This window comes from Pleurodeles waltl, chromosome 1_2 (assembly GCF_031143425.1).
Source record: "Pleurodeles waltl isolate 20211129_DDA chromosome 1_2, aPleWal1.hap1.20221129, whole genome shotgun sequence".
Lineage (NCBI taxonomy): Eukaryota > Metazoa > Chordata > Amphibia > Caudata > Salamandridae > Pleurodeles > Pleurodeles waltl.
In genome coordinates, this window is record NC_090437.1 from 842,346,132 (window position 1) to 842,359,791 (window position 13,660).

The 13,660-nt window shown below is 41.5% G+C and overlaps 1 protein-coding gene across 2 annotated transcripts in view; it reads left to right on the top strand.

Annotated features, from left to right (window-relative positions):
- The window catches only part of WDR17 (WD repeat domain 17), an 811,699-nt gene that overhangs the window by 146,065 nt on the left and 651,974 nt on the right, over nucleotides 1-13,660 (top strand). For both annotated transcript variants that reach the window (XM_069244628.1, XM_069244620.1), the window contains exons 7-8: nucleotides 4,539-4,726; nucleotides 13,483-13,651. In XM_069244628.1, coding sequence (XP_069100729.1) covers nucleotides 4,539-4,726; nucleotides 13,483-13,651 — 357 coding nt within the window. The remainder of the gene's footprint in view (nucleotides 1-4,538; nucleotides 4,727-13,482; nucleotides 13,652-13,660) is intronic.

Genomic DNA, 13,660 nt, shown 5'->3' on the forward strand with positions numbered 1-13,660 from the left:
TGCCACACCCCCTACTGGGACACTGGCAGACAGGATTGAACTGAAAGGGGACCTGGTGCATTTCTTAGCCACTCTTTGAAGTCACCCCCACTTCAAAGGCACAATTTAGTATAAAACAGGGCCTCTTCCCTACCTCATCAGACACTTGCTGGGGAAGAAACCTGAACCAGAAACTACATCCTGCCAAGAAGAACTGCCTGGCTGCTCAAAGGACTCACCTGTCTGCTTTCTCCAAAGGACTGCTGCCTTGCTGTTGGCCTGCTGCCTTGCTGAACTCTTGTCTGGCTGTAAAAGTGGATAGAGCTTGCCTCCTGTTCCCTGAAGTCTCAGGACCAAAAAGACTTCTCTTTTTCATTTGGACTCTTCGTGCGCCGAAAATTTCGACGCACAGCTTGTTCCACGGCGAGAAAAACGCCGCACACCGATGCTGATCGACGCAACGCCTCCGGGGCGACCGAAACTTCGACACACAGCCCCGCGGAACGACGCGCAGCCGTAAAACAAGCAGGAGAATCCACGCACAGACCCCGGGACATATGGTAATCCCGTGACCCACAGAAAGAGACTGTCTGCGCGCTGGAAAACGACGCACGACTTCCGCGAGTGAAAAATAACGTCGCAGTGTGTGCTGGGGTGAAATCTACGCACACACCATTTTTCCACGTATCTCTTCTGCGGCCCTTTGCGGAGAGTTTCCACTTTGAACCAGGTGCTTTGTGCTTGAAAGAGACTTTGTTTGCTTTTTAAAGACTTAAGACACTTTATATCACTTTTTAGTGATATCCTCACAAATTCATATTGCATCTTTGATCGTTTTGACCTGCAAATACCCAGATAAATATTATATATTTTTCTAAACACTGTGTGGTGTATTTTTGTGGTGCTATATTATGGTATTGTATGATTTATTGCACAAATCCTTTACACATTGCCTTCTAAGTTAAGCCTGACTGCTCATGCCAAGCTACCAGAGGGTGGGCACAGGCTAATTTTGGATTGTGTGTGACTTACCCTGACTAGAGTGAGGGTTCTTGCTTGGACAGAGGGTACCCTGACTGCCAACCAAAAACCCAATTTCTAACACAAACTAAAAGGAAAATATTCCATAATGTCAGCACTCTGTGCATGTGATCATCTGAGCAGGGGAAGCTCTTCATCTACAGTCCTAGCTGGGTGGTTGAAGGGAAAAACTCTCTAGTGCTAACATGTAGGGTTCTACCAGTGTATGAGCATGGACATGACTTGCACATAGACGTCACATCCATAGCATCTAACACCATTTTAAAAAAGTAAGCATAGCAGGGGGCATGCCTTTCCTAATGAGAAGGTCATCAAGGACAGATGTACCCCTATAACACTACATTCATCTCATGTCTTCTCAATGTAGACAGATATGAGGTTGATCTCTCTCTCAAACAGCTTTTTTGAGTGGGCAGTGCTTCATAATCTGCTAATCAAGACCATTTTCCTGAGTTGGGCAATAATTATATACAAAGCAGCAGCTTCTGTGTGCCTCATTGTGTGGTTTCAACGGGGATACCCAACTCAGTCGGAATACGAATAATTTAATTAGGCAGTGGCTTCCAGATTTCCAGCCATAGTTTGATGAGCCTACCTATTTTTCTGAAGCGTCGGCTCTCTGTGCAATGCTTCGGGTGCGGTGCGATCCTTTGTGCATTTCAAAAGTGTGGCTTGCAAAGGCCCCAACTGCCGCACAGATCCAGGGATCCCACTGACACAGAGGATGACCAGGATTTGATCAGTAGCAGGTGTGTATAAATCTGAAATATTTTTTTCTTAGGCACTGAATTCCTATAAGAGTTATTTCGAATTATCTATTGGAGTCATAAGTAGAGAATGTGGAAGGATAGAGGGACATACATTGTTGCATGGGTTGGGTTGTGGACATGTTTCTCAGCTGGTTGGATTTATAGAATGTTTTTTGTTGTCTCAGCAATAGTGGCAGGTTGTTCCATTCTCCAGTCCCAGCTATGTGAAGGTCCTGTAACATTTCTGCCTGTAAACTGCTGGTGTGAGTTTGCCTTCAGCACCTCATATAACGCCAGATCACAAGTGAGTCATAATAGCAAGAGAGTTATTGAGACCTGCAATGCATGTGTATCGTGCACAACAACTTTAAAGAAACTCTTCACTTTATAGCAACCGTAAGGTCTGATAGGGTCAAGCTGCTATACCTAATACCCGTCTGGTTTCTTTTTTTCATACCAGTAGTAGTTGTTTATTAGTCTTCATGAGGAGGCTATCATAACTGTTATTTACGTAACCTGGCACAGGCATAAGGTAGCTCAAAGGGTTACAAAGGGGCACAAAGCATGTATTGTGCCACTTTGTAAGTATGGCGTGTGGGAAATTCCACATTAATGCCACATTTGCGTTGAAACAAATGCCTAAAATGTGGTGCAAGCTGGCGCTGGGGGCTCATAAATATGCCTCTTAGTTTCATATCTGCTAACGTCAGAAATTTAACAACACATTTTTAGTATTGGATGGTTGCCCATCAAAGGCTATGGTGTTTTGTAGATGGTTACAGGGTCTTGCTTGTGTTCGATTACGTTTTTATAAGGGCGCATAAGCAGTCCTTTTATGAAAATGAATAGGTGACATGATTTATATCTTGTACCGATAGCCAGTTTTTTTATGTTACTGTTTTACTGATACAAGATTTTAATTAGCGATTTACACCCATGCATGTTCATTTGCTTTACTTTGCTTTTATGACAGCATTGTTTTCAATTTACAGTTTTCTTGTTGGCAAAGATATACACACCCGTAGGCTTTCCTAAAGCTGCAACAAATATACAGATCCTTTGTCAAAAGTATCTACTATGCAATATTTTGCTGTTTATGTCTTTTAAGTTCACCCCTTGCAACAGAAATTTCATCTTCTAACTGTTTTTCAAACACTCTTAATTCTGTGTACAGCTTAACATTGCTAATGCTTCTATTCAGAAAGGATCATTTTTATTATTTTTAAGTAAAGGCACATACATGCAATTTTATTAACACATCATTATTTTTTTATAGAAGACCTCAATTTTTTTTATTTAATTCTGTGAATTATAAGGAACAAGCTTTGCAATTTGCAAGCTTCATTAATAACAGCACATGTATGTTTTAGTCTAGAAAATAATAGCCTACACGTGTAATTGACAAGCCAAAAATAGTGATAAATGTTCTTGTGCTGAATATGGTAAATATTAAATCTACAAATGTGTCCAAAAAGAAGCGCACACAGGCACACATTATTTCCCAGCTCTGGGATTAACCTTTATAGTGGCGTGGGGGGAGGGGCTTCTTGGGTGCAGGAAAATAACAGGAATTACAAGTTCGTGGGGAGTATGTGGGAAGCACGTTTTCAGTGCTTAGTCCTACACATATTCCCTTGTGTTTCACACAGAAATTCGCAAAATCTCTGAGACAAAAAAACCCCCACAAAACTTGTAAATTTAATTGGGCCCACCAGCCCACAAAGGAATTTGCATGCAACTCATAATGAAACCCAAAGAAAGTTTCCTTTCACAGAGGCTTACTAGTACTTGCAACATTTCTGATGTCAAAGGTAACAGAACCACAAGACATTACTTTTAAACAACATTTCATTCTCTTTTTACTTTAAATATTAATGCACTGTCCCTACTTCTCTTTATCAATAAAGGCAGCGCTCTGGTAGAAGCAGTGTCCATGCTGTCATTCACTTGAAATAGCTCACCCAGGCTCTGTAATAAAAGGCATCCAACAACACTGTCCTTCGTTTACAGCGTTCTACAAAGAATCAAAATACATCCTCTTGTACCGTATAAATGGCTCAAACAACTAAAGCCATGGCCATCTTGTAAGCAATGACCCCACAAGACGCAGCTAAGAAACGCCGCTGTGACAAACACATTTTCTGGCATCATCTTTACAAAAGGCAGCAGTGGGGCAAAAAATAACTGGTATGTCTGCTCTTCAATACATCGCATTTTTTAAACCTTCCTTTAGGCTTCTTGCTTACACACGCAGTGCAGTTCATTTGATGCCCAGTCCTGGAGAGTGTTTTTCATAGCACAATCTCAGAAATTGTGTGCATGTGTGTATTTATCTGCCTGCACGCACACGCGTCATTGTGGTGATATGTATTTGCCTCTTCGTGTAGCTAGCTGCCTGTGTGTGTCTGTGCACACGCAGGTACCTAGGTGCTTCCAAGCACAACACAAAGCAACATTCGGCCATTATAACAAATAACACACACACGCACAATTAAAACAGTCTAGAACTACTGGCTTTACTAATGTTTGTTCCTGTATCCAAGCATGTGTTTAGTATTTAAATTTCTGTATCATCATGGGTGGTGAAAGAAGTTTCTTGTCAATTAAGCATATTATATGCCTTAAAGCAAAATGAGTGTTTTCAAACACTTAAAAAGAATGCAGTATGTGAACTCTAGCTTCTGGGTATTCTTTCTGTATATTACCCTATGCTTTAATATATTATTAAACCACATTGACCAAAAACATGTTTTGTATCTTTAACTATAGCTTTTTCAGCACACTCGCCAACCAAAAACCATCACACATCTTCTACTAGTGAGGCTGTTCCGCCTCCAACGCTAACTCAGAACCAGGCCTTCTCACTTCCCCCTGGCCATGCTGTCTGCTGTTTCATGGATGGGGGCGTGGGGCTTTATGATATGGGAGCCAAAAAGTGGGATTTTTTGAGGGATCTGGTAAGTCTGTATCTTATTTATATTGAACTGATCACAAGTATGTACACATAAAGAATTAACCCAGCACCACCTTCCTTCTCTTCATCACCTCATTCAGGCTTTACTGCAACATTGCAGTATTAGCATCTTTAACCTGGCAGTTTATTTCCTTATGTACTCTAGTGTGCATGGAAATATCTTTGAAACTTTTGTTGGTGTTTAAAAGGTTTACAGTGCTGAGCAAATGGACTTATACATCCAAAGCCATTTGCCTAGTCATTTGCATTTTTCAGTTTTTTTCTTTGAGTATCTTTTTAATTTTTTTTTGATGCTTGCCCAGAGATGTACAAGTCTTTAATTTCAAGTAAAACACATTTCCACATATGCCACATTTTGGCCGATGAGTTTTAATTTACCATATTTCGTTCATTAAACTATGCCAGGACTTTTCAACATAAATGTTTTTCAGCCCATAACCTAATAGGTCTGCTAATGTGTAAAGCCCATAGACTAATATGCCTGCAATGCAGGGACATTCTATATATGCACTTACAATGCTTTAAATCATTTCTGTTCATACATGAGATTACTGTTCTCAGAATGTGTGTTTATAAAATGAGACCCCAATATGCTGTATTGTTTGCTTGCCTTTGAATTTCTTACTCTGAACCTAATTTATATTGTTTGACTTGCATGCCTTGCAGTGCCTTGCAATGTTGACAGACACTTCCTGTCGATTATTGGGTGGGGGTGGGGAGGTGCTGTAAAAATGTGTTTTTGCTGCAGTCCATCAACCCTTTCTTCAGACTTGCAGATGCCATGTGCTGCAGGATGAGGCACTGGAATGCCTCATTGCTTGCACAGCAGGAGTGATAAACTTAAACCTTGGAACAAATCTTCCACTTACCCTGTTGCCTCACACATCTTTTACCTACTACTCCCTTCCTTTTCTCCTGCTTGCGGAGATCTATGTCACTTCACAATCCTGTGTTGCTTTGTTAAAGTCCTTGGGGCGGGCTACCCAGTTTTCAACCTCTCCTGCCTCCATCTGCAACACTGATGATTTTGATGATCCGTTTCAATTGGTGCAGGTTGTATGATGCCCCTTCATCACTTCTGAACCGAGCATTTTGTTTCATTCAGTGCCTATAACTGAGCATCCCTGGCCTGACTGAAAATTACATGACTCTCTCCAAAACAACATGTTTAAATCTGCTTCATCCGTGGCCTTCTACCTTTAGGTTTGATGCCCTCTGAATGTTCTTGTGTTGGAAAATGGGTTATTGGTAATGGCAGGTAAGTACCTATACTTAGCAATAGGCCACTAACCTCCACTTAGGTCCAGTTAGGTCTCAATAAATTAAACCCAGCTCAACCCTTGGTAGCTTGGCAACGAACGTCAGTGCTTAACTTAGGAGACATATGTGTAAAGCATTTAAAAATCACAAACAGTAAATAAGTAAAACACAAAACACAAAAGAAATCCAACACCGATTTATAAAAATAGATTATATTTTTATCTTTAAAATGACACCAAAATGATTAAAATCGGATAAGGGAAATCGGAGATATGAATTTTTAACAAATTTATGCTTTTTAGCACTTAGAAACGAATATTTCCAATCTGGTTATCTGGTCGCAGATCGACCGGGGCAAGGTCAAAGTTTGAGGCCAACCGCAATGGAGCCCTGCTCGGCTACAGCTCGTGGGAGGCCTCGGTCAAAAGTTTGCCTTCGGACTTAGTTGTTTTTCTGGAGATTTTCTTCACCGGGACCAAGTCGCCAGTCCAATCCGACCTCCTGGAACTCTTCCTCAGATAGGCGTCGCGGTAGCCCTCGTGGCCATTTTTACCTTCGGACTTAGTTGTTTTTTCATTATGAAAATCCTTCAACTGGGGCGAGCATGAATCTTGATCCAAAGTCCCTGGAGCCCTCTTCGGATACACTGTCTGGGAGGTCCCGGTCAATTTCCTACGTTTGGACTTATTCACTTTTTCAGAGATTTTCTTCACCAGGACAAACCTGCAAATCAGGGTGTGTTGCAGTTAAGGCAAGCCGGCTAGAGTTGATGCGGTGGGTCAGTCCTTTTATGGAGCTTTTTCCAAAAGTTCTCCAAACTTCTGGATCTTCTTCCGGGTGTTCCTTTAAGGTTCTTTTGAGGTCCACAGCTCACCCCAAAGTTCCAAGAGCTCTGTGATGCTCCTTGAGGGGGCGGACTACAACTCCCAGAATGCATCTGGTGCAAACTCCTTTTTGGCCACTGGACAGTGGTCAGCTGTTCCGTTTCTTCAGGAGTTGGTGCAGGGTACTCTGGTTAGCAAGTTTTCACCTGTAGCAAACAGGGAGTCCCTCCGTGAACCAGTTGAAGTCAGCCAAAGTCCTTCTTGTAGTGGAACCCAAGTGTGCAGCTGGTGCAATCCTCCAGAGTGCAGTGTCCAGGTGAAGGCCAGGGGTCCAGCAGGGCAGTCCTTCTTCTGTAGTTTTTCCTTGTTGGAATCTGGAAGGGATCTGAGGTGTGGGTGCAGCTCTGCCACATTTATCGTTGCTCCTGGGTGAAAAGCAGGGGGTCCTGGTTCTCCAATCAGATGCAGGGTCCTTCCGCCTGTGATGACCACTTCCTGGGAAGTGTGGCAAAAATCAATCCCAGGGAGCAACATTCCTCAAAATTCCATCATGGCTGAAACTGATTTTTGGAGGTTACATCTGGCTGAGCCCACCCACTGGTGTGGCTAAAAATCTTAAACACACCCTTTTCCTGCCCTCTCCTAATCTAATCAGGGAGGCACCTAACTGTTTGGGTTTGCATGATGTGAGGGAGGTGCTGGGTTGCTCCAAATGTCCTTCCCTGCCTTTGAAGACCAGTTTGGCAGCCCTCTTCCCTTCCTGCTTCCCCATCTGCTGAGGGAAGATCTCCTCCCACAGGCACATCTCTTTTTGTTGAGCCAGGCCACTTCACACCTCATCAAGGCAACCTGGCCAGGCTTCCAGAGGCTGGCCAATCAGAGCAAAGCAGCAAACCATTGCAGGGCTGAAGTTGGCAACTTTTCAGGTAAAGTTTAAAACTCTTTACTTGAACAAGTTATATTAAATCCAACAACTGTAAGTTGTGGGATTTATTATAACAATTAATTTGATACCAAACTTAAGGTATCTGATACTTAAGGGGACTTTAGAAATGTAAATAAAGTCTCCCCATTCTAGCCTATGGAGGCCATTCACTACAAAGAGGGAAAAACAAATGTGTCTGTTTTACCTCCCCAGGGCTTATAAATCTGTTTTTATAAGGTCTCTGCTTATAGTTACATGGCAACCAGCCCTAGGGGCACATAGGGCACACCTTAGGGGTGACATATGTAAAAATAAGGTGGTTTAAGACTTTGAAACTACGCTTAATTCCAAGGTAGAATTTGCATGTAACTTTAATTTAAAAACAGCCAGCAATGCAGGCCTGCCTTTAAAATGACACTGGGCACCTCAGCAGTTTACCTATGGGGGTACCACCTATGCTGGGGCCCCTAAACCTACATGCCCTACCATATACTAGGGACTTATAGGTAGGTTGACTTAGCCAATTATAATTAGCCTAATTTGCATACTCATTTTATATAGAGCACAGGCCCTGGGACTGATTAGCAGTACCCAGGACACCATTAGAGTCAGGAAAACATCAGCAAAAACGGAAAAAGGGGAGCAAAAAGTTAGTGGGGCTCTGCAATCAGCCCTGTTTTCTCACATCTTGAATTTCTAAATTAGATTTAGAAAAGAAGCCAGCAGTATCAGGCGGGTGGTCATTTATTTTCAAAGTACAGCTCACGAGGAAACTTGATCTTTCATGTCTCATGAACACCTTGGATGAGTCTTTTGGACCATAAGTAGGCAAAGATTACCCTTTCACGCCACAATCAGGCTGTCACTTGTCCCTGTCCCAGGGTGCTCTCACATACAATGGCTAGCGGTCCTAGTGTTAACTTCCCTTCTTCAGGAAATTCATTGGGTCATTCCATGATTCCCAAATGAGATGCATCCAGTCGTATATTCTTTTTATTGATTCGTAAAGCTCTGTTTCACAAAGCCCAGTTTGTAGCACAAGATCTATCAGAAGTAAGGGACTCCATTTCCAAGCAACGTTACTGATAAGAGACGATCAACAACACTTTCAGGGGGTTGTCGAAATGTAGTGGAAAGGTCTTGTCCATAATGGGGCTCTATATTCTATTAGGATGCAATGATGGTTCCAGAAACACCTGGCAAGGCATAGAGTGTCGTTCTTTTGAATACTATCGCATTTTCTTTTGTCAGGCCATGCTTAGTGAGCTCCAAAGTTGTTTGCCTGAGTTTCTGAGCTTGATTAATTGGTAGAATTTAATTGGCTAGATATGAGTTTGGGGTCATGCATATGTGGTAGTGTTAACATTTAGAGATACTTTGGCCCAGAATCCCACCCTTTAACCCCATAAATGACAATCATCCAAAGACGTTTGAAAGTAACTCCTTGGGAGATAGTTAAGTTCTTGGGAATCTGGAATGATATGATCAGAATTCTTCAGGCTTAGGCAAAGTCTAACTGCTTTATCTTTTATGTTCTACATTTGGAGGTTGTCCTTGTGCACTCCTGTGTAAATTAGGTTTCAGTAATCAACCTCTGCATTAGTACTAGAGCCCTATTGAGTTTATTCTGGTGTCTCAACTTGACGAGGTGTAGGATCCTACTAAGCATGATAGTTAACCAATGTTTTTGACAAATTCTGGGAATATGAGGTGCAAATGGGATATCTTTGTCTAACCATACCATGAGATTATTTTACTGATTAAACTGATAATGGGGAAGCACCTAGTTACTTTGGGCACATGAGCCAGAGACTATTTGTTAGATTGTTGCCAGCATCAATATTTCAGTTTTGTTCTGCTCAAGTGAAACAAGCTTTCCTTCATCTATTGGTGGATGTGTTTCAGGCAGGTTCTTATGTTTATACACCGTGTACACTGGATTTCTAAAACGGTGATGATGATATTATTTTCATTTGTTGAAAACAACCTGAAAGCAATGAATGCCACAATTCACATGTTAGCCCATTCACAATGATCTGATATTCCAGTTGGTCATAGCAGATCTTGTGGTCTGCTGTGTAGTCACAGAAAGTTCAAGTACAATTTCCGTTTTGTCGTCATTGAAAAAGGAGAGTGGCTATTCTTTGATGTCAGCATTTGTGTTTTTTATGTTCCTGTCAAGTATGAAACATGTTTATTTTTCTTTAATAAATGCATTCAATTAATTAAATTCAATGTATTCTTGTAGTATTCAAATGAACGTGTTCTCTAGTACACCCCTCAAGCATGTTGAGATGCCTAAGCTGGTCTGAATAGGATGATAGTCTGATACAAGCAAAAGTTAATGCTATTGGGACACTTATGAGACCCCTGCTGATGCTTTCTTTTGGATGCCTTTGTTATATCAAGAAACATCTCAATGATGTCACTATATGGAAATAATAGGACCTCCCCGACTTGAGCCACATTGAGCTTAGTGGCTGCTCCATCTCATGTGAATCATGGTTGTTTATCAACTCATTGTTTTCTTTAAAATGCTAAAATGCCTAATGTTTTTCCTAGCTAACATTTTACCTTAGCTCCCTTAACCCACAGGACATTCTATAATCTAGATTCTGTCAACTTCACTTCACTGCAACCTCTCTCACATATATGACCATTATAACCACCTCTCTTTGTTTGTATCACCCTTGACCTATGGGCAATTTTTTCCAGAGTTATCTACTCATGCCTTCATTGGTACTTTTCTACCTTACCAATCCCTCCTTTTCTGCATCCTGGTGCTCCTGTAGTTCCTGGTATAAATAAGTAGGACTGCTGCCCATGAGAGATTTATAAGTCAAACAGCAGATTTTACAAATAGACCAAAGTAGGGATCTTAACAGGGGTTCAGAAGTGGAGCCGGCAGGTAGATTGCAGACGAGTCGGGGAGCCATATTTTGGACTACTTTCAGCTTTGCTAGTAGATTCTCATTGGCAGCTGCAAGCAAAGCGTTGCCATAGTCCAATTTACTAATAAAATGTACTAATAATCAGGGCCTGGACTAAGGTTCTCCTAAATGAAGATGAACAGGGAAAGCCTTCCACAACACTGACGGCAGAAACATGGTATTTCATAGAAAGAGACTGTTCAATTTTTCAGCCAAGGATTTCGACTACCTGCTTGGGCATAGGGGCCATGCCAAAATGAGACCGCCACCAGTCTGAAGTCCACAATGGCTGGGCTTTGCCAAATAACATAATCTCAGTTTTAGCGGCATTCAATTGTAGACAGTTGGTAAGCATCCAATCTGTAATGGCCTTCATGCCCTTGGAAAACATCTTAGTTACCTTCTTCTTGTTATCTAAGGAGATCATCAACTATTTGTCGCCGGCATATGATATTATATCAAAGCCAAAGGGTCTAGCAATGGCATCAAGGAGGCTATATAGATGTTGAGTAAAGTAGGGCTTAGATAAGATCCCTGTGGCACCTTCTTGTCAATTGACATGGGGTGAGAGTTAAAGGTGCCTAATGAAATAATCTGTGTTTTATCACTCAGAAATGGCAATCTTGTACATACTTTGAATCATCCTAGAGTGAGATATTGTGTCAAAGGGGACAGATAGGTCTAATAATACCAGCATGGTGGAAGTGGCTTTATCCAGGGAAAGTCTTATAAAGTCTGTGACCGCAACCAGGGCGGTCTCCATACTATGAGAGTCCCTGAACCCAGACTATGATGGATCAAGGATCTTGTTAGCCTTTAGGTAGACTAAAAGTTGTGAGTTTATAAGACCCTCCAAGGACTTGCCTAAAAGCTGAAGCAGGTATATAGGACAATAGCTTGCTAAATTCATAGGCTTGACATTGGCCTTTTTCTGTATAGGAATAACCTGTGCTGATTTTCCAAGCACAAGGAATGCTCCCTGTGTCAATGAATAGTTTAAACAAAGCCATGACCGTAGGGGCCAACTGGGACTGATGGATCAAGGATCTTGTTAGCCTTTAGGTAGACTAAAAGTTGTGAGTTTATAAGACCCTCCAAGGACTTGCCTAAAAGCTGAAGCAGGTATATAGGACAATAGCTTGCTAAATTCATAGGCTTGACATTGGCCTTTTTCTGTATAGGAATAACCTGTGCTGATTTTCCAAGCACAAGGAATGCTCCCTGTGTCAATGAATAGTTTAAACAAAGCCATGACCGTAGGGGCCAACTGGGACAAAAGCGAAGCTGTAACCCAGAGGGTACATGGATCCAGAGGGCAGCCAGATGTGGCTTTTTCTAGAGCTTGTTGAATCTGCTGAAGAGAAAAGGAGGCAGACTTTTCTAGAGAGCAGTTTCCATTTTGACAAGGGGCGTTGAAATTAGGTGCCTCCCAGGACAGCACTGTGGGCAAGATAAATTATGAGAACATTTGATTGATTTTATTCTCAAAAAGTCAGCATCCTTCCCCTCATCTTCTGGCCTCGGCTATCATTTTGTTCCTTGACACACTTGCGCATTCTCTGGCAACCACAAATAAGATAAGAGCATGCAGCTTGGCTCCAGCATGAGTCTGATGTCCTTCATCACTTCCAATACTACTGTTTTCATTTTGTGCGTACTGCTTTTCAGAACGATTCATACCAATAAATCACTAATCAGCATCCTGTTTAGGAAGAGGTTGGTTGGGAAACTGCAAAGTCTCTTAGTTGGCCTTCCACAGTGCTGAGTGAGAGGCTGAACTATGGCAATTTGGCACTTTTGATGCTAACTGAAAGTCTGTTCTGCAAAATATCTACAATTACCCTATGTAAGTGGTTAATGTTTTGTCATTTAGCTTCTGTGATGGACATTGGTTATGTCTCCTTTATGTTGGGCCATATACTTTTTATGTGGCTTCTACCTCATTAGGTGAAAGCTGAAAATGAAGTACTGGAGATCCTCTCTGGTAACCAGTTCTATGGCCAACACCAACTTTGATTTTCAGTGGTTTTCACTGCAGAACCCTGGGCCCAATTACAAGGTGGCTACTAATTGGAAGGGGTCTCTCTGGCTGATTATTCCACTTGAGTTATGGGGTACCAGTCCCTGAAGTGGGAACAAACTACAAGATCTGGAATAGTTGCATCTATCACCACATGCATTTCCCTGATTTTGGACCCTTTATCATGTACATAACTTGCTTTTTTCCGTTTTTTTTGGGCAGGTGGAAATGTGCAATTTAAGCAAATAATTTTACTGTTGCATCCTGATGAATTGTGTAATGGTGCAAGGTAATATGTCGTGCAGATATAGCACTCCTCATGATTCATAATGGTGCCCTAACTGCCAGTTCCCTTAGATATATGCAAAGAGAAAGATGTGTGAATAATGGAGCAGAGACTATGGTTCTCCCTCATCTGTCTCCCAAAATTGCAATTTTTTGCTGAATGGTATACAGTCTGGTGTCTGATCACACAATTGAGACATGTCACAAGTATGAAGGAAGATGGTGGTTGATGTGCCTAAAAGTACAAGGTCTGATATGATTTCACTAATGAATTTGCATTTTGCCAATGTAAACATCTGTTAAAAAGCACAGCAAGTTGATATGATGGAGGAGAAATGTTCAATAGAATTACATTGATTAGGAGTTTGATTACATGTGATTTTAATGAAATAATAAAATTAGTTTGCACTGTTGCATAAATGAAACATGGTAATAATGGTGCTGAAATCCTAAAATACCCTCTAATAGAGCATTATTATGACACTCTAATATCAGGGTCATGTTGAAACCATCTTTGATTGCAAATTCAAACCGGATGATCCTAACCTTCTCGCTACAGCATCATTTGATGGAACAATAAAAGTTTGGGATATTAATACATTGACAGCAGTCTACACATCGCCTGGTAATGAAGGAGTTATTTATTCACTTTCCTGGGCCCCAGGTAAGATTG